The sequence below is a fragment of the Gracilinanus agilis genome, chromosome 2, assembly GCF_016433145.1.
Source record: "Gracilinanus agilis isolate LMUSP501 chromosome 2, AgileGrace, whole genome shotgun sequence".
In the NCBI taxonomy this organism is placed as follows: Eukaryota; Metazoa; Chordata; class Mammalia; order Didelphimorphia; family Didelphidae; genus Gracilinanus; species Gracilinanus agilis.
Window position 1 is genome coordinate 691920432 of NC_058131.1, and position 17695 is coordinate 691938126.

Below are 17695 nucleotides of genomic sequence, written 5' to 3' on the forward strand. Positions count from 1 at the left end.
CGTTGTGTTGCCTTTCAGCATTTGTGTATATTCTTAGTGTTTCTCCTTCCAGAACATCATTCTTTACATTTCTAAAATGCCTTATCCTGGTATTTCAGATTCAGTATGACCTTGAGGTCTCAGGCATTATCAGTCACAGATACCACAGGAGACTGATTGCAGGAAGTGGTTTGTGGTCTTGATGCTAGTTGATGACCCCTAATGCTAATCCTTGCATATTTCCATTCATTCTATTGAAAAAAAAAAATCCTAGTTTTCCAAATTATTTGACTAGTTTAGAAACCTTTGGACTTTATCCTTTTCTCATTCCCTCCTCCCAGTATTGATCTAACCCATACACACACACACACACACACACACACACATACACACACACACACACACACACACACACACACACACACACACACACACCACCAATCAGCCAAAATTTTTTTTAGGCTCAATTCTTTGGGACCCAACTGTTCACTGATGAGAGAAAATAGTATCTAAACCATATGAGTTAAATAAAACAAACTTAAAAGTAAGAAAGAAATGTGTGTTCTCTGAACTTCCTTTGTTTATATGATTTGTTTATATGTTGTTAAGGTTCTTGTCCAGCTGTCTCCCCACATTTCAGAAATGAATGAAGGCACAGAGGCTTATGACTAGGAACAGATGTGGAGAGAGTTCATCTGGGAAACAAGCACAGAGAGAGGGTCATGCTATGCAGCTGAAAAGGAAAAACACTTTGTTTGCCCACCAACAGATAGTAAATTTTCCCTTTGGGCTGAGTGTGGGGGTGCCAAGAGTAGTCAAATTGACAAGCCTGAAGTTCTAGAAAGGTCCTTGACCTTCCTGGAAGACTTTCAGAAGGAAGCCAGGCAAGTGGACTCTAGTTTCTTGCAGATACACAAACAACTATTCTTCCTTATAAGAGAACAAAAGTCTATGGTGGTGTGGGATTCAGGTACATAGTTTTAGACTGTTAGTTATAATTCACTAAAATTCCCTTTTATGTGAAATGAGTAACAGGATTGATAAAGGCAGCAAAATTGGGGAGGGGGGGCGGGAGTTGGTAAGAAAAGAAGTCATACTGACCCCTTACACACATATGCCTTCAGTTGAGCCTTCTGAGAATATCTGACAGTGCAAGCATACTTGAGTCCTGTGCCTGTCCTATTGAGGGTTGGGTTCTGGATTTGATGTGTAGGTTTATTCTATCTCAAGGATTAATGACTTTGGAACTTGGGTGGCCATTATCATTTTTGCATTGAACCTCTCCACCATATTCTTCAATGACTTTCTCATTGTAGGAGGAAGGTAGTTCAGTAGTGTCTGAGACTGATGGAAATTCTTCCCTCCTATCTCCTGTACTTCACTTGCTGTAATTCAGTAGTGTAGAAATATGGTATCAGATTAATCATTTCACCATTTGGGCTGGAAACCCCTAAACAAAAAGAGAAAATGGGGACAGTAACAGCATCATCACCTATGATTTGCTTCTAAAATTGTCAGCAGTGAAGCAAGCCCTTGTTCTGCCTTGGCTGATATGGGTATTCATTTTTAATTGTCACTCTAAGAGATCATCTCCTTAGCAACATGATCTAACTGGGGAGAACCCACAAAGTGAAGTTTCAGGATTTATTTATATGATTCATTTTTTTTTAAAGATTTCTCTTGGTTGATTGAGGTCCTTTTCCCCTAAGTGCTTTTGCATTCTGCTAAAGTGTCTGAAGCTTAGGGTCATCTCTAGCAATTGGTTAGAAGATCACATTTTCTGCTAGGTGGGAGGCTTCTACTTTTAGCTACTTAGGGTGAAACCCTTAGTGGTGAGCCTTGAAAAGGAAAAAGGAAATCTCTTTGCAGAGGTCCACTTGACAAAAAGACTCAGTTTGTGGTGTTGACCTTTTTTTCTTTGGGTTCCTAGCCTTGAAGGATCTTGCGATTTTTATGAAATTACTTTTTCAATTAAGCTTATTTCTTGCATCTAGGTACATGATGTCTGCTCTCATGCTAGGGGGTAGGGAAGAAGGTATTTCTGACCTGGATATGTGGTTTCTTTGACTCATAACCACATCAGTCTGCCCTCCCTCTCCCACTTCCCCTTCATCATGTTCTTAGGAGGGCTCAGTTTATCACCTTTTAAGCTAAAGATGAATCATCTGGACCTTTGGGTTAGACTAAGAGCTGGATAGTGCTGCAATAACAGTGCCTTTCATTTATATGATATTCAAAGTACTTGTCATCTGAAGAGCTCAGTGTTTATAAAACACTTTCTCTTTAATCCTCACTAGACCCCTGTGAATTAGGCCAATATTATTATCTAGATTCCAGAAGTGGAGAAAGTAAGATGCAATGAGGGTTAAGTGACTTGCTCAGGGTCGTGATGCTTACCAATAATTTTGCACCATAGTTTCTATAGCAGGAATGCCTTTAAATCTCTTTTAGATGGATAAATAAATTTTCTCAAATTATGACCCAAATGTTAAAGCCTCTTAACTGTCTTTGGCCTGGTCAGCTAATAGGAACAGACTTAAGAAAACCCCATTAGTGCCGAGGTTTGAATTGATGAGTCCAAGTCACATTAAAGAAAGTTCTTAAATGGATTTGACTTTTGTTGGAATTAATTAAAACATTTTTTCACTTTCCTTTCCTTTTAGAGAGATGGAAAATCTAATGAGTAGCTCAACTCTCCCCCCACTGTTTGCAGATGATGATGGCTCTAAGGAGAGTAGTGATATGGCTACAGCGGGGTAAGTAGCTGGTTAGGGCCACTCACCTAGGCTCATTCTCTACCAGATGGCTTCTGCCAAACACGCAGCTCAGTTGCACCAGGACAGATATCTCCTGGGATCTTATTCTGTAATACTGCTGAGATCCATTAAAAACTTCTCACCAGTCTATATTCTGCTATCATTTACAAAACCCAGCTTCCCAGGAAGAGATATAGAAGAGTTGGTAATCTAGTTGCTGTTTTTTTTTTTTCTTTTTATTTTTTGTCATGCTTGTGCAATACCCACTTAAGAAATCTCTCTCAAAGGAATAATCCCCATTAAAGAAATAACTATCTTAGGAATAGCCCTGAAAAAGAAATGAACCATTGTGGCCCATATTCCCACAGATTGTGAAAACAGACTTTGACCTCCCAGATTCATAGTGACAAAAGAATAGCCCAAGATATAGTCCCTATCTTTTTTAACAAAAAACTGAACAACCTTAACTGACTTATGTATTATTTCTTAGCTTCCCCTCTTTGGGAATCTGACAAAATAAGTGTTGTTTAGAGGAATTTACCTAATGAAGAATTAACATCAGATGGGCCACTTCTTCCATCAAAAATACATATTCTGCTTGTAGAGGTAATATTAAGGGGTAGTAGATAGCTAGAGTAGGAGCCAAGAGATCTATATTCAGGTCCTGCCTGACATATTCTGAACAGGTAATTTCCAACCTCCTAGTGCCGAAGGGAACTTTCCAAGGCTACATTTTCAAAAAAGTGTTGACCTGCATTGGTAAAGGCAGCTTTCACATTTAGGAGTTCCTTCAGCCAGTGAAATCACAGATCCAGCACTGCTCCCTGACCCCTCCCCCCCAAAAAATGATAACCCCAATGTCTTTACCAAAGAGTAAATGTATTTATTACTAGATTTGATGTGATTTCTAATCCCTAAATACAATTATTATGCCATTCCCTAGAGTTAGGGTGGTGATTACATCCTAACAGCCATAGTAGAGTTGAGGCTAAGGAGTCATTCTCTCCTTCCTCTCACCAATCTCATGTCCAAGTTTTGTGCCACAAGAGAGAGCAACAATGATTTATAGAAAGGCAAGGGAGAAAGGTAGCTCAGAAGTCATCAACTCTGGTTTATAATGATCAAGAATCCTCTGCCCTATGACCCCACTAAGTAATTTCTTCCAGCCTCTACTTGAAAGCTCCACCTCCTCAAGTAGGCCATTCCACGTTTGAATAACTCCTTAGGAATTGTAGTTTTTTCTTATATCAAGGTGAAATCTACCCATCTATAGCCTTCTACCCCTTGTTCCTAATTCTGTCTTATGGTGAACAAACCTAATCTGCCAAACTAAACAAATCTAATCCTTCTTCTGCATGTCATTTCTTTAGCTATTTGGAGAAAGCTCTCATGGACCCCCTAAGTCTTTCTCCTCAGGCTAAATTTCCTGGTTGCTTCAACTAACCCTCATTTGAAATGGTTTCTAGCCCCCTTATTTTCTTAAGTCACCTTTCAGCTTTGTCATTAATCTCTCAGAAACATAGTATTCAGAAGTGAGCTCAGTATTAAAAAATGTTCAGCAGGACTTAACCTTTTTTGTCCTAGATGCTGTTTTTCTTAATATTGCCCAAGATCACATTAGCATTTTTGTCAGCAGTGGTGGTCTTTAGTTTAAAAAAAATTTTTTTTCTTTATTTTATTCCAGTAACAAATTTACACATATCTTTTCCAAGGTTACCTGATTCATATTGTCTCCCTCCCCCCTCCCAGAGTTGACAAGCAATTCCACTGGGTTATACATGTATTATCACTCAAAACCTATTTCCATATTATTCATTTTTGTAAGAGAGTAATCTTATAAAATCAAAATCCCAACACATATACCTAAATAAACAGTGATAAATTATATGTTTTCATTTGTATTTCTACTCCAATAGTTCTTTCTCTAGAGATGGATAGCATTCTTTTTCATGAGTCCCTCAGAAATGTCCTGGATCATTATATTGTTCTTAGTAGCAAAGTCTATCACATTTGATCATCCCACAGTGTTTCAGTTACTATGTATAATGTTCTCCTGATTCTGCTTATTTTACTCAGCATCAGTTCATTTGGGTCTTTCCATTTCTTTCTGAAATCATCTGGTTCATCATTACTTATAACAACAGTATTCCATCACCATCATGTAAATGGTTCTCTTTAGACTCATATTGTGCTGTTAGTTCAATTTTAAAATACCACCACTAACTCTGAACTGATACAACTGTTCTGGAGAGCAATATGGAACCAGGCTCAAAGGGCCACAAAATTATGCATACCCTTTGACTCATCAATACCACTATAGGGTCTGTATCCCAAAGAGATCAGAGATAAGGGGAAAAGACTTACTCCAACATTTTCAACATCTCTTGGTAGTGACAAAGAATTGGAAAATATGGGATTGCCAATCATTTGGGGAATGGATGAACAAGTTGTGGTATATGGTTGTAATGGAATACTGTTGTGCATAAGGAAACAATGAACAGAATGAGATCAGAAAAATCTAGAAAGACTTATATGAACTGAGGCAAAGTGAAGTGAGCAGAACCAAGAGAACATTGTATACAGTAACAAATCTTATATGATGATCAGCTGTGAAGGTCTAAACCATTATCAGCAAAGCAAGTCTCCAAAATAATCACAAGGTACTCATGATGAAAATGCTCTTCACAGCCAAAGAAGGAACTGTTGGAGTCTGAGGCAGATCAAAGCATGCCATCTTCCCCTGTATATCCTTCATGAGATTTCTATTGTATGTGTCTATCTTCTTCTATCACGTATTCTATCATGACATGAGCAATATGGAAATGTGTATTACATGAGAGTATGGGTATAACCTGTATCAGACTACTCACTGCCTTGGGGAGTGGGAGGAGGACAAGATGGGAGAAAACCTGAATTCTAAAATGTCAAAAAACAATCACCAAAAATTGTTTCTACATGTAACTGAAAATAAATAAATGACTGAACGAACAAACAAACAAACAAACTTCGGTCTTCAAATAAATAAGTGAATGAATGAATAAAGCACCACCACTAAAAACCAACAGGCCTTTCCCCCAAGTCCTTTGTAACCATCATCCTCCCTCCTTTCATCATCCTCCCTCCTTTCTTCCTTCCTTGGGGCAGAGGGAGTTGATGGCTGCCCTTTCCCTGTAAGGCAGCATCAGCAGAAGCAGGAGATCTTTAGATGAATGAGGATCATTCTCTTCATAAATGATTAGGATTTTTCCATTGAAATAAACCATAATTGAGGGCAGCTAGGTACTTCAGTGGATTGAGAGCCAGGCCTAGAAATGGGAGGTCCTTGGTTCAAATGTGGCCTCAGATACTTACTTCCTACCTCTATGACTCTGGGTAAGTCATTTAATTTCATTGCCTTCCTCTTACCACTTTTCTGCTTTGGAACCAATGACATAGTATTGATTCTCAGACAGAAGATTAGGGACTTGGGGGCAGGGGGAGGGAAGGTTGTTTTGTTTTGTTTTGTTTTTTAAAAAAAAGAATGACTAAAAAAAAAGAAAAAGAACCCTAAATCAAGTTAGTTTGAGAAATTCCCTAAGAAAGGCTGTTTCCTGTAGCTCCTTAGTTCTTTTCCTCTCTATGCAGTATTTTTCCTATGAATGATACCACACAAAGCTTACATCGCAAGTTAGACCAAGCAGTTGAGAGGCCTTTGTTACATGGGAAAAGCCATAGCATTATGAGAAGTATTCACCCTGGGGACCCTTTTGAAGAAGACAAGTTTTGGGGCAAAGTCTGTTTTTCCTAGTTGATGAGCTTCCTGAAGATGTTTCTTCAAATTCTGAGGAGTCCTCAGTGAGAGGGGAAACAAAATTTTTTGACTGCCTTCCCCACCCTATATGAAAGGCATTGATTAGTTAAATCATTTAGTCAGATTGTGATCAGATAACAGATTGTATGTACATGTCACCAGGAAGTAAGTCTCAGTATGTTCCTCTTACCCTTAGGTTAGCCCATCCAGAGATTACATACAGTGGTGGGGCCACACCATCCACAAACAATCCTGATTTTGTGGAAGATCTCTCCCAAGTTCAGCTGCTCCAGAATGAATCTTCAAATACAGTAGAAAATAGTGAACAGCGGCATGAGGACGAGGTGAGCTAACATAATTGATCATTGATCACTGTCTCAAGAGTCAGTAAATAAGGAAATATATATCAGAATTCTTTTCACCTGGCATCATACCTTCCTGGACATGTTTCTCCAATTCAGTTTTATTCCATCTCAAGGATGTATTTCCTGGCTCTCCTCTCCACACTTTTCCCACTGCTATTGTACAGGTTTTAATTTCCTCCTACCTTGACTTTTACCACGGCCTTCTTGCCACTCTCTTCCCCTAAAATCCTTCCTAACACTGCCAGAAAAGTCTTTATTCTATAGGAATATTCCTTAGCTAACATCTGCACACTAGTCCCTAGCCCACCTCTAGACTTCTTGGCCTGGCATTCAAAGCTTCTGTAGCTTCATCTCAGTTTTACCATCTTCCATGTGCTCTATAGTTGGGCCAAACTTAAGTATTCTATCCCTCCAGAATACCTGGTAACTTCCACTTCTGTGCCTCTACCCACTTATGCTGTTTCCTATGCTCAGAAGGAACTGCTTCTAGACTAGGTTTATTGAATTGTTTCCTATCCTTTGAAAGCCTACCTAAATCATTGTCCCTTTAGGGTTCGCCTTTCCTGATGCCAATGACTTTTATCCTGGCCTTCCATAACACTTTGTGCTAACCTTCTGCAAGTGTGCTGTAGTAAGGATATTTTTGTATGGTATCTTATCCCCTACTACATGGTAAGACCCATAAGGGTAGAGTCCATGACTTTCCTCTCTACATAGCAAGTACTTATAAAATGAATCAGTCAGTTTCAAATGATCTAATTTTCCACAAGTTATTTACATTCTAGAACATAAATAAGTATTATTGGCTGGCACAAAGGCAAGCAACCTACTCCCAAAGAAGTATGTAAATACTCTCGCCATTGTTTGGCCATTGTAACAGCCCCATATTTTTCTACCTTTAAAAGCCTCCAAAGAATAACTAACAGTGTTGGCTTCTGCTCATTGTCTGTCATCTTGGCACCTTCTAAGGTTACAGTGAATGTTCAGTCCTTGTTATGCCAGGCCCAGGCAAGCCCAGGCTGATACTACCAATGGCAAAGTTCTTTTTGCTTACTCGTATACATTGTGCTCCTCAGCTGCCATAACTCAGCCTGCCAGTAAGAGTTCGTGTTAGTAATAGATGGTAGCTTGTTAACTCCCATACTTAGGGAATGAATGTGTGATGGGCAGGTTCCTGGTCACAGTCAGAAGGTATGTCTTCTGGCCCTTAGGAAAAGTGGAACCAAGAAGAAGAAACTGGGAAGGTTAGGTCAAAGTCACCTACCCTTTACTCATCCTTCAGAGGAAATGTTTCCAAGCTTCAAGGTCACCTCATCTAATACAGGGATCCTGTGTCCATTACTAGGTGCTGTTTTTTTGTCAAAACTCTTAGGATGAATCAGTAATCTCTTGAGGTATCTTTAACAACTCAACAGAATAAGAAGTACATTTAAGAGAGTATTAAAAGAATAAGCCGTTAATCTTTAGAACTTCTTTGGCTGTTGTCACACAGTGAAATTCAGCTCAAAATTAGATACATAATTAAAATCTGTAATGGGAGGGGCCTAGAGTAACATTGCTATAATGGTGAGTTATATTGGTAGTAAACTTTTTTTTTTTTAACTCCTACCTTCCATCTTGGAATCAATACAGAGTATTGGTTCCAAGGCAGAAGACTGGTAAGGGCTAGACAAGGGGATTAAGTGACTTAACCAGGGTCACACAGCTAAGAAGTGTCTGAGATAAGATTTGAACCCAGGACCTCCTGTCTGTGGACCTGGCTCTCAATCCACTGAGCCACCTAGCTGCCCCCTGGTGTATGATTTAAATTAATGTCCAACACTCCAAGTATTAATTTTATAAATTTTATTAATAATCACTTGAAGTAGAAGGCATAAAAAGTAAATAGAAGTATAAAAACCTAATTATCTAACAAAAGTAAACCTTTGTGAGTACGTTCTCCTGGTTCTCAAAAAGCCCCCATTCACAGCTGCCTGGGATCACAAGAAGAGAAAGCAAGAGGTGGAGCTACACAAAATTTATATCCTACCTATGTTAGCAGGTTACATGAGAAGGAGAATGGGGTGCTGGGAATTGTAGTTCCGGGGTTCAGATTCCAGTTATACACTGGAAAGTAAACTTCTAAGGAGATTTAGGAAGAAATCTTTTCTGTAGTATATAGATAGTTGCTATATCTACTGCTTCCCTTCCTATTCTGAATTCAAACTCCTCTCCTGCCTGGGGCATTCTAATGACTTCTAGGGCTGTCTCAGGCAACAGCAACTTGTGTTCCTGTGGCAAATTGTTCTACGAATATGTTGAATTACACACTTAAGAGAGTTTCTGTGTCAGAGGCCCAACCTTGAGGGATCATGACACCAAGTATCCCAGTGCTGGTTTCAGTGAGTAGGGATTAACACTCAAGTCACCCTTGAAAGTGAGACCATTTTGCAGGGTGATGCTTACCAGGCTCCATGATGAAAAATCTACTATCTTTTTTCTGAAAGGATTTTAAAAAGCCTGCATCTTCTGTATCTGTGACAGATTTGGAGAGGTAAAAAAATGTTGTTTTGTTTTAGCAGGAAAAAATAGCCCATGTTCTTTGAATCAAAGTTCTTATTTTCTCCCCCCCCTTTTTTTTTTCAGCAAAGAAACAAACGAGGAGGTTGGTCCAAAGGAAGAAAGAGGAAGAAGCCACTTCGAGATAGCAATGCTCCCAAATCCCCCCTTACAGGGTACGTGCGGTTCATGAATGAACGTCGAGAACAACTTCGGGCAAAGCGGCCTGAGGTCCCCTTTCCGGAAATCACAAGGATGCTGGGCAATGAATGGAGTAAACTGCCTCCTGAAGAGAAACAGGTTATCAATTCAAATTCCCGATACTTCCTTTGGTTTTGATTATTCCTTAAAGAAATATAATTTGTCTTTTAGAGACTGAGGCTAGAGGCTAGTTTTCACTGTTCTGGCAGGTGGAATAATTAATTACTCAGCACTCCAAAGTTGTTTCATCTTGGGACACATAGATCTGTGCTGCATAAACTAAAATCAACATGCTCTCACATTGTGTCTGGATTGCTCTTCTATGGGGCAGGCCCTAACATTGCTACCAATATGCCATGCTGAATCCCTAGTACTCAGGCATCTCTGCCTAAGCCTCACCAGACCAGTCCAAGTCAGAAGTCTGGGTGGAGCAAGATTTATGGAGGATGAGAGAAACATGGCAGTGGCACAGGATTGGAATGATGCTTTTGAGGAAACAGGATTGTTGAGGGGATCTTTAGTAACTAGTAGCTGTTCCTTATACTACTTAAACCTTTAAAGTTCCCTATAATAGGTCTATGAGGACTTTTCTTTAAACCAGCTTGAGAAAATGTCCTAAATTAAGCTGAAAATACACTTTCAATTTTTTTTCTAAATTACCTTACTCATTTCAAATGAAACAGATCCCATTAAAACTGAAAAGCCATTTTTCACCAATGGCAATTCATATTTGAATTGTGAAATGGATTGAAAACTGTTCTGTATTAGCTCCTCTGCTGTAGCTGATAGAAAAAGAAGTGGGAATTTTTGAACAAGTATTTAAGAATGGCTCTTTAAGGTTTGGATTGGGTTGCTCCAGAATGGATATGATTTTAACAGATTTCATTTTAGGGTTTTTGTCCATAGGATCAGAAATATAGACGTAAAAGGGTCTTTAGTTAATCTGGCCTCTTATAGATGAGACAACTGAGGCCTAAGGAAGTAGAAAGTAGCAGAACAGAGATGGGTACCCAGGACTCTGATTCTAGACCCTGCATTCTTTGCACAGTACTACACTGCCTCAAAAATATCCTCGGTTTGTTGAATTAAAAGGAAAAAGGCAATTGACCCAAATGAGCTAGTCAGTTGATAGTCTTTGTGTAAATAATTAATAGGACAAAGGGAGAAAAAAATGTGTAAATGGATACAGAATTAAAGTGATTTATTTGGGGGTCCTCAGAGTGAGATCATTTTTTTTTCCCTTCTACCTTCAATGCTCCATTTTCTTGATCTTTAGAAAGCCAAATGGTGTGAGGTCATCCTCCTAGAATGAGTTGATGCTGCATAAACAATACAATATTCTCTTTGTCCTCCTTCTGTTGAACAGGCTAAGTGTTACCTTCATATCATTCATGACCCCTGAATCTTTGAGTAGCCAAATGGACTGCAACCTGCCAGGCCTAAAGAGACCTATCTGATTCTTGGATTTTTTTATGAAACATATCTTTAAAAGACCTTGCCTTCATCCCAATAAGCCATTCAGTCAGTAGCCTGAAAGCCAGAGCCTCTGGCTCTTGATGAAAACTACCAGAAGTTAGTTTATAGCAGTTCTGCTCTTAATATTCAAAATTCTCCCATTTTCCTTTACTTCCTGTCCATGCCTCTTACCACACTTTCCTTGCAGGCTCCTATTTCTGGCATGGGTATTTTGTGTGGCCAGACTTTTTCAAAAGTAATTGAATTTTCTCTTTATAGCGTTACCTGGATGAAGCAGACCGAGATAAGGAACGTTACATGAAGGAGCTGGAACAGTATCAGAAGACAGAGGCCTACAAAGTTTTTAGCAGAAAAACCCAGGACCGGCAGAAGGGCAAATCTCACAGGCAGGGTATGGAGGCCATGACCTTTCATGTCCTTTGTGTGATGGCTGGGCCACCCCTTCAAAGTGGCAGTAGTTTTACTGCTCTGTAGAGGCCACCTCCCTGCTTTACCTCCCACATTTTTGTTCCAGATGTCATAGAAAAAAAGCCACAATCTTCAGGAGACCTTGTAAGCCTCCCACATCAGACCTGAACAGTTGGGTTTGTGCTTTAAGGTCCTGCCTTGGATACACTGTCCTTTGTTTCATGCCAAAGACCCCCTGTTCTACCTGAGTAGAGACTTACCTTGTTTTTCTGCCCATTTCCCTGTGTCATCCATCATCCTTCCCAAATGCTTTAAGTCCCTTAATTCTCACTGCCAGACCAGCCCCAGGCCAGCAAATCTGTAGTGTGGGTGAGACAGGGGGACGGTGTGCCAGCATACAGCCCCAATCTCTGAGTCCTCAAGTTTGGTCACTACCTCAGTGACCAGGGAAGATACTTAATGGCCTCCCCATCTGTAAAGTGAGGGTCACCTGTCTCCAGGGTTGTCTTTGAGGGGCTCACTTACTGTTACACAGAGGCCAAGTAAAGCTGTAAGTGATATGGTGCTTATATCTCCATTCTTTCTTTCCGTTCCCCTTGGAATAGCCAGCTCTTCTCAGGGGTGTCTGCTCTTCCTTGTGCATCTCCCTGCACTGCCTAGTGGCTGCCTGGCCTTCAGGGCCTCCCCTCACAGGGTGGAGGTGGGCTAACTAATGGGGACTTGGCCTCATGTGATGAATGGGGATGCCTTTGGGACTAGTTTGTCCCTTGGCACAGTGGCACACTTGAATTTTTTACCTCAACTGAATGTTCTCTTGTTTTCAGAAGGAACTCGACAGGCCGCACATGATCATGAGGTAAACAGATCTCTGTCAAGCAGTTTAGCATAATCTTGTCTTTGGTTCCTGTTAAGAGTGTTATCCCTTAAGATAAATTCATTCAAAAAACATTCATTAAGAGCTTGGCATGTACAAAGTTCTGTGCAGACCCCTGGGGAGATACAGGCTCCCCTAAGGAGCTTGTAGGGGAATAAGATACAAACAAGACCCAGGATTCTGTTAGGTACATTAGAGACCTGTGAAGACAAGTGCTCCAGAGGCCAAAGGAATGTTCATTCCTGGTAGTGGGATCCAAGAAGGCTATGGGTACAGAATAGGTATTAATTTAAGATTTTAAGGGTGGGCAAAAATCCAGTAGTGGAGAGGGCAGAGGGAACAGCATGAAAAGAGCTGGCCGGTGGTGGGGAAGCTAGCAGGGTAAAGAGTCTTAATTCATATCCCATGTCTTGAGTTGTATGGGTTGAGTTAATTGACCTATGTGAAGAATCTGAGGGTTTTCTGACTATTCCTTCATAAGTCTGAAGTCTCCGGTATGCTCTTTTTCTTGACTACAAGGGGATTAGACCTTCTGTTCAGTACCCAAAGTGAGAGGCAATATAAGGAATAGGAAATGTTTAAAGACAGTTGGCATCCCTACTAGAAGCATCTTACTTTTATTTTTCTTCATTTGCTATCCAAATCTAATTCTTAGAAAATTCTTTTAGAAGGTAAGGAATAAAAAAAATCTGGCTTCTAATAAAAGATCAAGATTATATGAGTAAGAAATAAAAACAATTGAATGGGGGGAATCCATAAATCTACATATCTTGAATGGAATTATTAGGAAATCTTGAGAAATGACAAAAGAGATGACTAGACACAGAGCTGGAAGGAGCCTAATGATTCCCAACATTTTTAAATCTGATGATCCATTTTTAAAGTAAAAAAAAATTGCCTTAACTTCATGGCTTCCTTGCCTACATATTGGGAACCTGTAGTAAGAGTCCAAGCACCTTGGCAGGACTCAGGCTTATGGGCATTAGTTCCCTCATGTTTGTCTACGAACCTATAGTACTTGCAGTCAGTGCTCACTCTTTTGCCACCTGAGAAACCTGTATTTTGAGAGATAGACTGAGAACTTTTGGCCCTATGTTGAGTTGCCATTTGCAGGTGGGCTGACTCCTACAAATGTTTCAATGTGTTGTAAAGCTTGGTTTTGTTAGCAAGGAAGGGATATGATCATGTTTTGTGTAAGACTCACTAGGATAGACAACCAAAGAGGAATGGGGCATGTCTTCTCAGTTGAATAAATAAAGCTGACTACTTATTTCATTGACTTAATTCCAATCAGCAAATATTTATTAAATGTCTCCTTTAGATAATATGTGATATCAGCATGGTATAAAGTACAGAGGTATTGGATTTGGAGTCAGAAGGACCTGAGTTTGACTCCTGCCTCTGTCAACTTCCCAGGATTTATTTGCCAAGTTACAGCATAATTTTGAACTCTGTTGGTGATAGTTTCTTCATATTGGTGAGCTCACAGATGCATTAAGCATTCACATGTGGAAAGCACTGAACTAAATAAGCCTGTGGGGTTGCAAAAGCAAATGAGACTGGCCTCAGAGACTTTCTAATGATGTGATCCTGGGCAAGTCACTTAACCCTGATTGCTAGCCCTTATCTCTCTTCTGTCTTAGAATTGATACCAAGACAAGGTGAAGATTTAAAAAACAAACACACTCTCAAGGGATTATCAACTGGAGAAGAGGCAGTACCTGAAATAATTCTCACACAAATTATAAATGGATAAAAGAGTAGCCCAAAACCCTAAGAGATGCTTATTTCTTTCCTTCATATAAAAGATCATGTAACATGTCTAAGGGAAGACATTATGGAAGTGGAACCTGAGACTAGGAAGGATTTTAACAGGGATAAGAAAGAATGTAGGGCCTAGCAGGAATCCCAAGACAAGAAAGAGAGAATGAGGGACAAATAATAATGTTAAAGGTTGGCTGTATCCAGCAAGAATGGCATGGTCAGGAATACATCTTTAAGGTGGAAAAATTGGGGAGGGAAAGTGGACATTTAACTTTTTTAATACCACCAGGATAGTGTGGCATAATGGATAAGAGTAGGTTGACTATCTCTTTTGTGGCCTTTGGTTCTCTGACACTGTCTTCAACTTGACCTAATGCTTTCATTCCTTCACACCTGCTTGACTTCCTTTTCTCAAGTCGTTCTCTACTCCACTGGGCTCCCAAAATCATAGATTGGACCATGCCACCTCCTGTTCAGTAATCTCATGTGGTTCCCTGTTGCCTTCAGGATCAAATATACAGTCCTCTCTCTGACTTTCCTAAAGCCCTTTAGATTTCTCTCTCCTCCACATTCTCTGTCACCCAGTGATACTGGCCTCCTAACTGTTCCCTCTCCCAATTTGGTGCCTTTTCATGGACTATCTCCCATGCCTGGAATGCTCTCCCTCTTCATTGCTGCCTCTTGGGAGGTCCCTGCCTTCCTTCAAGTCTCAGCAAGCTCCAGCCTTCTCTGGGCATTAATGTTAGGGCTTCTTCACTGAGATTATCACATTTGTCCCATTTATGTATGTTTTTGTATAGTTGTTTGTATATTAGCTTCCATGTTAGATGTAGAGCAGGGCTTGCCTGGCTTTTGCCTTTCTTCATATGCCTGGTGCTTAGCACAGGGCCTCCCACATGGTAGAGGTGCTTAATAAATGCTGTTCATGTAACTTGAAACTGAGAAGGAAGACCTGGGGAAGACACTTCATCTTAGTGTTCAGGGGAGTTCCCTATACCAATAAAACTACAAGCTCCCTCTTGAGTCTTTCCGACTTGAAACCTGAGACAGTTCCAAGACTTTTACACATTTACATCTGGTCTTTGGAATGTGTGCAAACTAGACTGGAAGAGTTCTGAGGTTTCTCCCGATTCTGATATTCCCTGACTCCCAGCCCAGTACTTTTTTTAACAATCAGAATCTCAACAGAAGTGTAGCACAAATCTTTTATTTAGGAAAAAACATTTGTGTATAAGTTTGACTAGAAAGAGTAGAGTGTGTTTAGCCAGTTTGAGTTTTCTGGTATAGTTACTGTTTTAGATACAATAGCTATTGCAGACATTTTTTTTTTCAAGTCAAGGAGACTATTCTTTAAGAGGAAGGGCTTACTTACCATAAAGTTGTATTTCTCAAACCCATTTATGTATTAGTGCCTTTCAAAAGATATGGAAAAATTATTCAAATTCACAAATCTGTTCTTTTAAAAAAATCCCTTATGTATTGTATTATGAAGATTTCAAAGTGTGGTAACTATTAATATATTATGCATTCTATGAATCCCACACAAAAGAAATTATATATGACACCCCAGCATTCTAATTGTACATGAATAGCTTTAAATTTTGTTTTTACATGGAGACCTTTTGTATCCTCAATATTTTAAACCTAAATTTAATAATGTTGACAGCTTTTCATGTTAACAGAGAATAATTTTGTGATTGCTCATTTCTCTAGCTTTTTTGCTCTCTTTATGTACTTGTCCACCAATTTTTTTCTCTATTAAACTTCTCTGCTTGTTATTTGCTTTTCTGGGAACTTTAGTATCAAGAATATTTGACTATCTGTATGGGCTTCTTGCTAATCACAGTGTCCCCTAGTGATTTGTGAACTTTTCAGCCAAAGAGTGAACCTTCATTACTCCAGGATCTGTTTTGATGATCTCTTCTTGCACCAGGCCACTTTTGGTGCTCTGGGTTTCAACAAAGGTGTAAAACAGTTGGAATGATGAGAACTTGGCTGAGTCACAGACACTGTGGGAGCAATTAGCCCAAGGGCAGGAAGTGACTTCCAGAGTCTCACAATTGTTAATTGCATAGCTGGCAAGAGAAACTTAGCTTCCTTATTTGTGGGCTATTGATTTTTGTATTCTGTGTTAATCTCAAGAATTGAAAGAGGAGAGATTTAGTATAATCCATACCTGAAAAGTAATCCCCTGCAAAATTCAAAATAAAAATCACCCAGCTTTCTCTTGAATTCACTTGTGATCTTCCAAGACAGCTCATTTTGCTTTGAGATTTTTAGGAAGTTTTTTCTTATATTGAGTCAGTATCTTACCTTTCTGTGACTTCTGGTTGATGCTAGTTCTGCCCCTGAGCCAAGCTGAGGAAACCTGTAATCCTTCTGATTCTGAAAGGGAGCTGTCATATCAGCCATCTTTTCTGCTCCGAAGTATATATCTCCAGCCTTTTATTGAATCCCTATGTAGCAGGTTTTTTAGTCTCTTTACCATTCTGATCTTTTTCTGCATATTTGTGAGTTTATTATTCTCCTTCCTAACATGTGGTTTCTTGACCTGAATACATGACCTCCATGGCAGAATACAGTGGGATTCGGGTCCAATGCCTCTAATAGTTGACATGCTTCAAACAATCCAATAAGCTAGAGTGTATCTAAATACCTGAGAAGTGGACTAGTGGATTTACCCAGTTACAAGTTCCTTGTCATTTGGGGCAGGCAAGAAGGAGGAGTTCAGAAGAAAAAGCTAGAATATCAGTCTTAGATTCTTGAAGTGCTACCACTGAGATCATACAAGCCAGAGCTGGAGAGCCCTGTAACAGAGGCATAGAAACTTTCGTCCATGGTGCCAAGCAGAGGGCTATATACTGCAGCCTGCATGTGCCGTGCTCAGAACTCACCCCATGGGATTCTGGACCTGGGCTTTAGTCACAGCAGGTCATGCAGCTCCCAAAGACCATTCTGCTCTCTTCTTCCCACATGGCCCAGGGTGAAAACCTAAAGCCTGATATATTCTGGCTGCTTTCAGATTAAATGCCAGCCTAGAAGGCCCAGGAGTACTAGGGTTACTCCCTGAAAGTGTCATCTCCTGTGAAGACCAAGATAGAAACAATAATTTGTTTCTCCTTTAATTTATGAGAAATGACAAAATGACACTCAGCCTGAACAAATTAGGCCTTTTCAATGAAGAGGTAATCAGATCCGTATGATTTTAATCCCTGGAGCAATCCTTGGAGCAGCTTAAGTACATTCAAGCCCCCAAGAGGATCCTCTCCATGCCGGGTAATGTACTCAGTAATGGAAGAGTGCTGATGGCTTTCATTACCGCTCTTCCGTTAAGTAGAATTTCTCTGTTGCCTTTTAGAGACCAAACAGTTTCACTTAATTGCTTTAATGTTTCTTATTTTGTACTTCAAGAACCTGGACCAAGGGGCAATGTGAATTGCATCAGCATCATACTGTCCCCTGCCCTTGGAAAGTTGTTGGTCCAAAGCAGGCTCTGTCAGGGAAGAGAGCCAAGGACCTCACTAACTTAGATCTGTGAGAACTG

At 39.9% G+C, this 17695-nt stretch overlaps 1 protein-coding gene across 1 annotated transcript in view; it reads left to right on the forward strand.

The window, feature by feature from the left end:
- The window catches only part of HMG20A (high mobility group 20A), a 75018-nt gene that overhangs the window by 46845 nt on the left and 10478 nt on the right, over positions 1 to 17695 (forward strand). Inside the window, exons 2-6 of the mRNA XM_044659171.1 lie at positions 2643 to 2735; positions 6722 to 6869; positions 9516 to 9728; positions 11364 to 11496; positions 12338 to 12369. Of these exons, the coding sequence (XP_044515106.1) occupies positions 2647 to 2735; positions 6722 to 6869; positions 9516 to 9728; positions 11364 to 11496; positions 12338 to 12369 (615 nt within the window). The 5' untranslated portion in view covers positions 2643 to 2646. The remainder of the gene's footprint in view (positions 1 to 2642; positions 2736 to 6721; positions 6870 to 9515; positions 9729 to 11363; positions 11497 to 12337; positions 12370 to 17695) is intronic.